Source organism: Sebastes fasciatus, chromosome 7 (assembly GCF_043250625.1).
Source record: "Sebastes fasciatus isolate fSebFas1 chromosome 7, fSebFas1.pri, whole genome shotgun sequence".
NCBI lineage: Eukaryota > Metazoa > Chordata > Actinopteri > Perciformes > Sebastidae > Sebastes > Sebastes fasciatus.
Window position 1 is genome coordinate 10586258 of NC_133801.1, and position 13147 is coordinate 10599404.

Here is a 13147-nt window from a genome sequence, read left to right on the forward strand (position 1 = left end):
TGCAGGCTGCCTGCCACTGAGCCCCTTATGGTACTTCTTCACGCCTCTCACCTTGGACTTGACCCCCTCCCCCCTCCTCAGCTCTTCACTCACACACACACACACACACATACACACACACCGCCTTACCCCAAGACTTTTAAGATTTACTGTTAAGAGCAGTGGCTGTCAGGAGGATTGAACCGTGCACTTTCTAATTCAAACAAATGCTGCACTGGGGTCACGGAATTATCATGGAGTCACAAGGTGTTTCAGATGACTCGCAAGTGTTGAGTGTTAAGCTGATAGAGAGAGAGAGAGAGTGAGAGAGAGACTCTATACTGTTAGGTAGCAGTGCAGCGGAAAGCTTGCGACCTTGCAGCGTGGAAATAAATAAACAAATAAAGCGATAAATAAGCAAATAGATAAACCTTCACACTCTTACCTGGTTATCACCAGCCTCTATCAGAGCACCTGGATGTAGATCTGGCGTTGTACTATAAGGGGAACTTCTCATTTCGCAGAAGAGTGGTCAACGTTCCTGTCATGGCTTTAATCAGTGTCCCACATGCGTCGGCTGATGGTTGGGCTTAGGAGGTACTAGGTGGAGGATGATGTGATAGTCAGTGATGTACAGTAAATAAATATTCAAGAAGCAGATGCTTCTCAGGTGCATTCTGGCAAGACCTGAAACAAATTGATTCGACGGCGACACTTCTTCTTTTAGTCTTGTTTGATGCCACATTTCAGAGGTTCACCATGCAGGGATAACATGCCAGGAGATGTTTAGCAGCAAATTTCAAATATTAAGGATTGATTGAACATGTCCAAAATGGCACATTTAAAGCAACCCATGTGACACACATACTGTACATGCACAGATGTTTTTTTTTTTCTTTCCAGATGACAACATCACAGGAAGATCAGCTATTGTCATTATCATCACACCCCCTCTCTCTGTGTGATGTTTTCCTGCCTCTTTCCTGCTATTTTTCCCAGTACGACTTTTGGCTTATAGGAAAGGAAAAACAAACAAGCAAATAAACAAACTTTATTCAAATTTAGCTCAAATTAAAACATTTTTTTATTGAAACTTAACCAAAACAACAACAGAATATAAATCTGGGTTAGAGGTTTGGGTCTGGGAATGACGAGTCTAAAATGACACATCAGTTGTTGCCTTTTCATTGTTTAACTGAAACAAAGAAACTTCCCTAGCTGAATTGATATTGGATAAATATACTTCCCCCACAGGATTGTTTTTGGAATATCACAGTAAAGTGGATGTTAGACTGGAAAAGTTTAGTCACACTGAACCCATTATTGACCACCACAGGCTCTCTACAAGTTTAAACACCTGTACTGGCTGCATGTGTGAACCAGAACTGCATGTGAAGTCCGAAGCCTGCACACAGAGGAGAAGAGAATTTGGAGAGGATCACCGTGTGATTGAGGGAGGGACTAAAAGTGTGCATAATATTCCTTCCTCTGTGGGACTCGCAGTGAGCAGGTAGAGCATCTGTGCAGTCCACAGCTCAGCTGTCACACTCAGCTGCCCAGCGCTTCCACTTCACAGGAAACTTCTCGCACCGCAGTCGGTAAGTGCAAAGTTTTATTGTACCGTAATTAACTGCAAGTCAACTGATAGGATGAGAGGATGAGGGATATTATCGGCGCTCTTTTGATGCATCAGAGGTGAAAGTGTTGGCTTTAAAGTTTTCTGCTTCTCCCGTCAGGAATTCTCATAAATGTGTGCAGCCAGCGCGCTTTTTTTTTAATTGAGATGCGCTGTTTCATCTCTGCTTATTTTTGCGACCCTTTGCAGCAGAAAAAGCAAAGTTGCATGCACATGTTTATCTCTTTTTAAAATGAACTTTACTCCAGTGTTTTTCAATTTCTTATGGGCTTGAAGCTGCATTAAAATAGATCACTCAAAATATACAATGTATAAGTAGGATCTATTTATACACCAAAATTAATAATTGGGGTTATATGAATGCTTTTATTTAGCATTGATGTCTTGTTTTTCCCCCCCCAGCAAATCAATGACATTTAAGCCTAAAGGTGGGAGCAAGCATTTGAATGACAGAACTGATTTGCACATTATTCACTTTGTGTATGGGTACTTCTTTTTCCTGAAACAAGAGCATGTGAATGTTTTTTTGAGCTGATGAACATCTGCAAGCATTGAGCAGTGGCACATCTTCCTTCAGTATGTGAGCAGCTGCCACAAACTAGATATGCCAAATTGCTTAACATATGAATGTGAGGAGGATGGGACCTGCCACTGCCCATATCCACCATTCCTCCTCCTCTAATGTAACCCTTCAGCTCAGTTTCCAGTCTCTTTTGTTGATGCTGCTTCAAGTAAACCATGTGAAGTGATAAGCAAAGTGTGTAGGAGGAGAGGAAGGGGAAGGAGAAAGAGGAGGAGAAAGAGGAGGAGGAAGAGGTGAGGCAGATGAGATGAGGAGGCAGTTTTTTTTTTTGCACAAGGAGAAGGGGAGTGATACGGTGAAGGAGAAGAGATGGAAATGTTAGGTTGACAAGCCTCTGGATGATGGATCTGCTTCGGTGGAAATCCTTTTTTCCACATAAAAATCAGCAGTGTTTGATTTAAAAGAAATATATCAACACTCCTAAGCCCTATAACCTAAATCCGATAAAGATTGACGTGTTTTTAAAAAGCCCCGAACCACAGTTCTTGCCCTTCTAAACTGTGGAGCTGATGTTGCAGGTTATTGAAACACAGCTCAAATGTCTCACTCTCCCACCTCTTTCTGTTTTTGACCCTCTCCCCTCCTTCTCTCACACACCCACACACACACACACACACACATAGTATATACCACACACACACTTGCACACAAAGTGTAAACAGCTTGTGATAGATAGGTCGCTCCACCCTGCCCCGTCTGTTTGCAGCGTTGATCCCTTCAGCAGGCCCTGCTTCTCCTGTCCGCAGCGTCCGTGATGAGTTACTACATGGATCCAGTTTCTTCCTACCCGGCCCTTCACCCCTGTGACCGTCTGGGCGTAATGGTAAGACCTCCCTCGTAAATTACCCCCGTGTTAAGGCTGCCTCAGCTACCTGCCACACAGCCGTCCAGGAGTGTGAGGGAATGAGCGTATGTGCGTGTGTGTGTGTGTGTGTGTGTGTGTGTGTGTGTGTGTGTTAGCTGCAGTGCAGGAATGTGTGCAGGAGCATATGAGCAGTATGTGTGTGTTAGCAACTCTGGATTCCATCACCTCACAGGAACACTCTATCTTAACCTTTTTCCTGTTGAGCTTAGTCCACCACAGTTGCAGTATATCTGTACATGCTGTTCCGTATGATTTCGTCAAAAGTTAGGAAACAGAGCTGTTGAACAAGAACATTTTCTACAGGGCTGTGAAATTGCCCTTATGAACTCATCTGTGTTTGCACAACCACCGTGCGCCAAGATGCACTTCTCCTTAGCAAGTCATGTTGTAAATATTGAGACCTACAGGCCTCCAACCTTGCCACTAACCAATCAAATTGGAGTCAGACCATCCCCACTGAATAACACTTTTCTCAGCTAAGCCACCCGGCACAGTGCTCCGCAGCAGTCTGTTTGCAAGAACACCAAGGCTCTTAACGCTTTCCAAATGAGAGAGCTGAATACAGAGTCAGACACAGTGGGAACATTGGGATTCCTGTCAGATGAGCATTTGAAGGGTGAAGGCCAAGGAGCGGCAAAATAAATGCCTCCATTTGTATGCAGAGCGCCGGCACATTAGGATAAGAGACTGAGGTTATATGCAAATGGCAACCCCACCCTGGCCTGATAGAACACATAGAAGGATACAGCTCCCCGGCTCCTAATTGGCTCAGGTGGTGGGGCTGTCCTTTGAAATTGAGACTACTGTATACCAGGGCAGACTTGGTCAAAAGGTGAACCCGGATCACCTCGGTAGCTCTATTCTCTTGAATTTACATGAATTATCAGCAAACAGCAGCAGGGCTTGATGTGTTTTATTTTCTCTGTTTAGTCATTGCCGGTGTCTTATATGTATGCTTCACGAAGACTGTGTGCAGAGAAAAAAATCAGGGCTTTCAAGCAGCCAAGCAGCAATTAAAGAGAAAGGGACAGAAGCCACTTCACTGCATACAGTAGGTGATCTTTGTTTAGAGGAATTATACACAGTGTGAGGCTTCCTTATTGTAGTACATGTACTGTAACATAAGCAACATATTTTTTAGCACAGCACTCTTCCTAACGCATGCTTTGGTTTGGAATGGCATGCAGTCAACCTTCTGATTTAGTTCTCTTCTTGAAATGGCTCTAATGATGAATAATAACATCATGTATAGTGCATATATTTCACACTCAGAAGTTGAACACACCAATGAAATGGCAGAGGGTAAATACAGTGCACTATGTGGTGAATAGGGAGTGATTTCAGACACAGCTTTGGACCGATGATTGCAGAAAAAGCGCAGGTGTCTCTAATAACATTAACGACAGCTCAGTTCCATAAAGATTCGAAGCCATTCGGTGAGCCAACACACACACACACACACACACACACACACACACACACACACACACACACACACACACACACACACACACACACATACACATCAGAGCGCTGGAACAGCAGCCTGTCATCTTTGTTATTGATTACACCTGTGATTTTCCTCTCAAACACACAGGTGCATTTAATTACACCTGTCTGTTAAATGTACACACTGCAATTCCTCCTTACTAGGGGGCAGGTAAACTAAACACACGTCATAATGATTGAATGAATGAATTAATGAATAAGTGCAGGAAATGACTATTCCTGTAACATTGCATGAGAACAGTGAGTCACAAATGTCACAATGAAAACAATGCTTCCATATATATGTCGTTTTGACACGATGTACTGTAGGTTTTATGTTCCCATATTGCAAAACTGGTTTGCAACATATGTACTTTTCGTTCAGTTCACAAATATCTGTCTGTTTTACATTCCCATTCTAATCATTGTATTTGTGTGCAAAATTGCTCATAGCCGTAGTGGTGTTGACACCGTGCTGGATGTCTGTCTTTTGCTTTTTTCGCTGTATCACTATAGGGTTAGAAACGAACAAACAACAACAAAAAAAGAAGAAAAAGCAAGCCAGTAAAATAAAATAAATTACACTGTTTAGTCAAGATGGGGCGGATGAAGGTTGAATTTTAATGTCAGTATCACTCAGATATCAAACTGATTTATATTGTAAACGTTCAGATGTTTATTTGTGGACTGGAGATACATATGAAAATGGACAATACAGAAAATGTATACAGCACAGTATTTATATAATTACTAAGTTAAATTGAAAGGCATACACGGCTCCTTCAAGGTTGTCGTCGGCCTGTTCTTTTTCCAAATTCAACCTCTGCATTGAAAGTTATTCTACACTTGAACTGATCACACAGTATTATGGTGTCGATGTTATCTCCACTGTTATCTATGTCAGTCTCTCTGTCTAATCCATAAATCATCCATGTGGCTCCCTCCATGCCTATCTAACTTTCCCCCCTCTTGCCGACTGGACTGATAGGAGAAGGCAACGTCCCACGCAAACCTCTAAAGAACCTCGTAAACTGGCCTCCCTGATCCTCTGGTCATGTTTGCCATCCATAAAGCTGGCCGGCTACTGATAAATGCTGCAGTGCTTAAACGGGGGCTGCTTATCAGATCGGCAGTCACTCCGTCAGCCAGTCTGTCAGTTACACATATGACAGTCTAACATCCCTCTTATTGGAAGCTAACTGAAGGATTGCTTTGAGTGTCTGTTTGCATGCAACAACATTAAATTATCAAGTCTTGATCTTTAGACTTTATATGAATATTCAAAATTGCATTATAAAAACAGCATTTATAACCCTTATTTAAGTTACAAAGAGCACATTTCATCTAGTTAGACACACTCTTGTGAGAAAAATGTCCATACCCCGCTCACATCACTTTCAAACAGAAGCGTCCAACGATATCTATTGAGTTTCTTGTTTGTTGTCAAGTGAAGGCTTTGATATGCTAAAAATACTACTATCTCTTGTATCCACACAGAATTGCATATCTCTCCTGGCTCCCCTGTCAAGTGCTGACTTTAGACTTCCCTTTTAGTGCGACCTCTTACGTGAACATTTCTGATGATAAGCAGGATAAATCAACATGGCAAAAGATAAACTGAATGAGTCAAATTTAGCAACGAGGGTTATCTGTGCGGGAAAACCATGAAAAAAAGAAATGAAAAATGCTTTCAAACTCCAAGGTTACGCTGTCGGCCAAAGCAACAGTTTGATCAGTTGTTTTCAGCTTAATCTTTCAATACATCCCCCACGAACGTAAATACATGTTTTTAATTGTTTAACTGATAAAACTCTGGCTAAACTTATTTGCTACATGAAAACACACACTGATCTGTTTTCAGAACAGTAAAACACTGGTAGGATGCACTGCCCCTCCGATGGTTCAAGTACGATTGATGTGCTTGGAGTTCCGGTTCAACTTTATTAGTTTAATTCTAGCCGTTTCAGATATTTAAATAATTGATTCTATAGCTTGAATTCCATTCAGAACTCAAATGTTTTATTTTATGCTAGTTGAGCTGGATCCTCGTCATAACCAAAGTCATATTTAAGAAAACCCCATCAGCTATTGTCAGAAGCATTAGCCAAGTGATTTGTATAATGTTTATAAAATAGCAAATATTCATGGCACAAGAGTTTCTTTTGTTTGAGTTCAGGTGGTTAAAATATACAAAATTGTATTACTTACTTTCACATCTATGAGGTGTGGAATATTGCTCTTCAACAGCACGTTAAAGCAGATAAAACCAAGCATACGGAAGTAAATCAACTGTACAATAATATACAGTATGCATCAGATCATTATGGCTAAACCATACTGTGTGTTGTTTGTCTCCAGAGGCATAGTGGCGGGGTGGCAGTTGGCCCTCAGACCCACCTCCCAGGTGTGGTTCACCCTCAGCAGCAGTACTACCCGTCACAGCCCCTTTACATCCAGGATATACCCCTGCAGGAGGTGCCCAACGGACGCGACGTGTGCCCTACAGGTAAGAAAAGGACACAGACAGTCTGACCTCAAATATGGTATGAGGTACTGGAACAAGAGGCAAAACGCACATTCAGTCATAGTTAATACTTATTTGTAAAGATTTATAAGTGTTAAACTATTAAGAAATAAAAGGACACACGTTACCTTCTTTTTTTACTCATAGTGTACATGCTTCATTATGTAATGATCAAATAGTTCATTGTGAATAAACAACTTAGAGCAAACACAAGATTTTGTGTTAACTGGAATGCTAAATGGGCAATCATTCACGCTCTAGCATTCATGTTGACGCACACATTTAAACTTCCTTATTTAGTTTTTTAGAACACACACACACACACATGGTTTTGACTTGGCCTGTTGTTCTGCACGAGGGATGTTGGTGATGCTGACCCTGAGGGCAATGCCTTTACCAGATACCCCCCCACACCCACCCCCACCTCTCTCTCTCTTATTTTCTTCTGAGGACAACCAAATGCCGTGCATTTTTCTTCTTTCAATCCTCTCTTTCTATTTTTCTTTCATTTTTTTTTCATATGAGTTTTATTTTAAACTGGAACATTCCTTCCAGTGCATTTGCCTGCGTTTGACTTTGGCCTCTTCTCGTCCTCAAAAGTGATTGATGCCGGCGGACTGGGACGCACGCCACGGGAGTAGGGCAGGGGTGCTGGGGGGCACAGGCTTTCTTCCGTCACCTCCCTGAGCTGGATGCAGGGGGCAAGACAGGGGGCAAAAGGGCGGCCATCTTTTTCCCAAGCCTCTGGTTTGGTCTCTGGAGATGTGGAGGGGGCCTGAGTGTGCACATGTGTGTGTGTGTGTATGAGAGGGAGTCAGGATTTGATGGGATTTGCTGATGTTTGTTGCCAGAGACACACTCCTTTGGAGCCCTCACTTCATTGCTCCCAGCGCTAAACCGTTGACATAAACATTGCTGAGTGGAAAAAAATGACCGAGCGTTGACCTTTTTTTTTTCTCATCCGTCTCCTAAATCCTACACTATGCAGACCACAGGTCTAAGAGCATTCTAGCCACCTGGAGATGTTGTTAGAGTCATTTAGGTCTTGTTGGTGGGGTCATATAGAGCTGCTGAGGTTTTTGTGCTACCAGTATACGGCGTTATGAGTCTGTGCTAACCTTAACAGCAGCCAAATAACCTCTGACACAGTCTCCACACCCTGCAGCCGTTGCTTTGACTCATCTCTGTCAAACTGAAAACACGGCTTCCCCTTCAATATATTGCACTTGCAAATTCCAGAACACTCATTCAATTTGTATATAATTAGAAACTAGTCAGCTTCTTTCCTGCTGTGTAAGTGATTTGGCACCTTGGAGATTTCTACTTCAAAGTCACATGTGCATACCATTCATGTTTTTTTTAACCACTGAGGGTGTGCCCGTTTTTAATCATGATCATTTGCTCCTTAACAGTGAGCAAGTGTTTTATGTAACCAATCAGGATACATCTGAGTCAGTCAACTGAAGATTTGCTGGAATATAATCACTTATAGAAGGGCTACACCAATTATAAGGCACCTCTTTAAGTGTATGCTGTTTGATATTAAGGTGTGTAAAAAGTAAAACTGTCATCAGCAACAATACATTCATGGAAACAAATAAATACAAACTCATCTTTTGATATTCCTTAAACCTACAATAACTGATTTTTTTTTGGCCACTTGGAGGCAGCGTAAACACAATGTGAACGTAACATTGACATATCATCGCCTTTTAAGCTGACACTGCAAACTTGTTAGCAAACAGCTGCTTATGTACACATGGAGTAGTTACCATTCATATGGAGCCGTGTTGTAGGCCACATGGTAAATGTAAGGCCAGTATTCACTCTCTTTTAGCTCTGTTTTTGGTCTCCACCAACTCCCGAGGGAAATATCCAGCTCTTTAACTGCTAAATCCTCCACTATGTTCACAAGCTAGTTGCTAACTGTGTATGTCTGTATTCTCTTTAGGTTCATCACTACGAGCACCCCCTTTCACATTGCCATATTGTTCTTTGATATATTGATTACACCCGCTTTAAGTCAGACTGAAATTTAAATTATAACACGATAAATCAGCCATTTCAAATATTTTACTGGCACAATAGTTTCAAGGTGATCAAGATAAGATAAAGATATAACCAGTTACTTTTTAAAGCACCATACATAAGTCCTTAGTTTACAACATTCCTAACTTTCTCACAAACTAAATCCACTGTCTGGGATAAGGGGTTGATATATTTTATTTAACGTTTAAAGTGGGTAAGTTACATATAGGATTTTACAGCTCAAGTGACTTCTCGGAGAATGGATTGGGTGTTGTTAAAATGAAATGTGCTAGTGTGAGAAAGAGAGAGTACAGAGCAGATGTGAGGCGGGGATGTTGGATGTTAAAGGACCATCGCATGTTTGGCCCAGAGCCCAATGTCACACACACTGCTTCCTGACAACAGCCATGCCATGGTGGTGTTTACACTGACCCAGCTCTACTCTTCACTATCCAACACTCACACCACAGGGCCTGTTGTAAACTCCCGTTGTGGAAATTCACTATGTGTGTGTGTGTGTGTGGGTGTGTGGGAAAATTGAGTGAGTGTGTATTTCTGTGTGATCTCACTGAAATCCAGGCACAGATATCACACATGCATACACACTCCACCAACATCCTGCAGTGATGCACACTCCACATATTCATTCATTAAATTCACACCCTGCACTCTGGTGTGTATTGTATTACAGCATCCTCCCATTCAGTAGAGCAGGCGCACACACAGACACACACACACACATACAGTACATACACGCACACACACACACTCCCAGGCACTCATGAGTTCACTGTACATTTAAACATACCCTCCCATTTAGTACACGCAGAACACAGCTGTGATCTGGCACTCAGGGACCATTGGCCTGTGTTTTATTTGATGTGATTTGACAGCTGGACAGTTGGAAGAGGAGGGGAACGGGGTGGAAAGCAAAGGAGTGGGCGGAATACAGTTTGAGGAGAGAAGACGGATAAGAGAGAGGGATAAGTCTCAGGACTGAGACTGGGGTTGGTGGGAGGAGAGGAGACGTGGGGAGGGGAGGAGGATCTGGGATGTGGAGCCTTGAGGGGAGGGGGACGAGGGGCTTCGCCTCTGATGAGGGGCACGTCCTCACGGGCGCAGGCCCATTTTTTATTTCTAAAAGTAAACAGGCAGCCTGCGGGGGTCTGGGGGGTTATGGGAAAGGAGGAAACAGTGATGCTAATCAGGCCGGCGCACACTTCCCCCTCCAACAATAAAACAAAACAAGAGTGGAAACACGGAAAAGCGACAGACAACTGTGGAGGAATGGGCTACACCGCTGCCATGGTCCTAGAGTTGAACTGCATGGTGTGATGACAGTTGTGAGGCAAAGAGGTGTTAGTCAATAAACAGAGGAAAGAGGTAATCCGTTACTACTACACTGTACGTTTGTAGATGTTGGAGTATTTTTAGAAATCTGAAATATTTGAGTTTCCACATTAGACTTCTGAGAAGTGGTTGCATTGTGCATTGAAATCGGCAATTACAGTAGAGTCACTCTGGAATTTCCACCCCATAACTCAAAGTACTGCTTTGCTGAACTATAAATAAACCATCTCAAAGAAAGATTTCTTGTGGATTTACTTTCTCTTTTGATGAGACATTTATTGGAGTATTTATCCAAATGAAAACTCTTGACCTTAAAGACCTTGACACACCAAGCCGACGGTCGGCCGCCAGCTAATGTTGGGCCGTTCGGTGAGCGTCTGTCGGCCTAGTCTTTGAGGTATGTCCCACAATGTTTACTCTAGTCTGCCCTTGTTGGTGGCTTTTTGACCAATTCAGAATGTTGAATCGGTGGTCGGTTAGAGAAATTCCTCTGATTGGCTGTTCAGCTTAATCTCATCGGATCATTCCAGTACACTGGAACTCTTTTCACAAAGACATGGCCATCTGGAATGAAGCTAAGTGGTGAGCGAGAGTGGTGTGAATATGGTCAGCAAACGCCACTTTATTTCATGTATGTATCATAACAATGGCTTGTAAATCCGCTGTCCTCTTCCGATTTCCTTTTTTGAATGATGAATACAGACTACCGCCGCCTGCTGGTAGGGAGAGTTATTTTCTCTCACGCAGGCACAGATCGTACGTGCTATTTGGCCGTTGACTGTAGTCTTTGCGATGTGTTCAAGTGCAACTTTTTGATCAAGACACAGACGGTGTTTGGCGACATAACAGTCGGCCTTCGTCGCCGCTAGTTCTTTAATGTCGGTTTGATGTTTAGGCCTTTTGAGATGTCCCACACTAAAAGCTTACTGGCATTGCTGCTTGAAGAAAAACACCTTACTTTCCTTTTAACATTTTTAAAGATTTTTAAAGATGCTTTCAGCCAAATACCCGACTGTTGAACTTCCCTTTCCCAGAGTTCTAGGACTTTTATTTCTAGGAAGTGTTAGTGTCGTAAGTTCCTCTTGATAGTGCGGTGACTAAACCACTTTAGTTGGAGAACATGCACTTCTGAGACATGCAATCACTGACGGGTGATGATGCAACAGATGCCAGCTCATCAGGAAAGGTGGCGCTTTAATGAATCCTAAGAGAGACCTCCCATTGTGTTAATGTTTTCTATTGTGTGCTTAGCAATATTCACACACTGTTAACTACAATGAGTGTACACCGGTAATGGTAAGAATGAATACCTCTTACTGTGTCTTGTAATGTGCGTTCATAGTTGAGTCAAGTCCATCCTATTGTTGGTAAAGATCAATTCTTCCCTATCATCACTCAATATAAAGAACATTAATTCAACAATTAACAAAATACAACAAGCAGCAGCCGTATTACCACAGCCAGATCCTTATCGTTTCAGAATGTACCGTTCTTTTGAGCGTTGCTGCTTTCTATAATGTACAGTCTTCATTTGTTCAGTGAGAAATGAATTAAAACCGCAGACTGATGTATTTTCCCCTCAGCTTCAGGGACTAGTGGAGCTTTATCTGAGAGCGCGGTGGTAACAGAGAGGAGGGAGGGCAAGATGAGAAGAGGGAGGTCTGGGAGGCAGAGAGACTCGGAGGGGGGTGGGGATAATTGAATTATCTGCACAATGGAGTGATGGGGGGCACGTGGTGCCGCTAATGGAGGAAGAGATGTCCTTTTTAGCGAAGCTAATTGTTCAGAAAAGAGCTGAGCCTTTGTTCAGGGAGGCCCTGCTACTTTCCCAGTGCACTTACATGCACACAGTTTAGGATGGCGCGCACACACATACACACACACACACATGCACTCACTGACACACACACAGATGCTCTCAGCAGAGACTTTGGAATGTGAGAAGAGAAAGATGTACACTACTACAGTACACATACATGAGCACGCACACACACACAGACAGGGATACACCACTCCTGTCCCAGCTAACCCTCTGATCTCCGCAGGAGTGCATCCAGCCTGTGGCACCTTCAGACAGCGTCCACCACAGATAGAGCTGAGACTAGAGCTGCTAGACAGAGGCCACAAGGACCCCACTGTTTTACTGTCTGCTGTCTCTCTCTCTCTCTCTCTCAGTGTGTCTGTGTGTGTGTCCATCACCCATCTGAGTGTGTGCTGTAAATGAGTGACTGATTGATTACATGCTAAATGCCGCCTATTCACACAACATACCAAACGTGTGAGGCCATTATCCATTGTCTGGGATGTTTTACACTTTGCCTCAGCTATGTCATCATTTCAGATTTTATGTTTGTGAATGTGAAAGGAAGCACGGCGTTGAAATCTAAATAATCTTGTGACTTGCTGCGAGGGCGCCCGACATCAAAGACAAATATCACTTGACAGCTGTACGGATTGCTCTGAATCGAATAACCTTTCAGTTAACTCGGTGAAAAGTAGCAGGTGCAACGGTTACATCTAGGGATCATAGACAGGCAGACAACACAGATGTGCCAGCGAGACGCAGACAGCGAGCAGGAGAGAGCAGCGAGGAGAGGGAGAAAGCTGCTTCAGCTAGGGGTGCGATGCTGCAACACAAAATGAGTAACTGTCAAAACCATGGCAACAGCATGTGCCAGGTGAAGAAAATGAGAC

General features: G+C 42.9%; 1 protein-coding gene across 3 annotated transcripts in view; it reads left to right on the forward strand.

Annotated features, from left to right (window-relative positions):
- The first annotated feature begins 1419 nt into the window (after positions 1-1419).
- ets1 (v-ets avian erythroblastosis virus E26 oncogene homolog 1) overlaps positions 1420-13147 on the forward strand; it is a 38178-nt gene continuing 26450 nt past the window's right edge. The window contains exons 1-3 of one of the 3 annotated variants that reach the window (XM_074641520.1): positions 1420-1577; positions 2822-3021; positions 6910-7057. In XM_074641520.1, the coding sequence (XP_074497621.1) occupies positions 2953-3021; positions 6910-7057 (217 nt within the window). In that variant the 5' untranslated portion in view covers positions 1420-1577; positions 2822-2952. The remainder of the gene's footprint in view (positions 1578-2821; positions 3022-6909; positions 7058-13147) is intronic. The other 2 variants (XM_074641518.1, XM_074641519.1) reach the window with 2 other exon arrangements.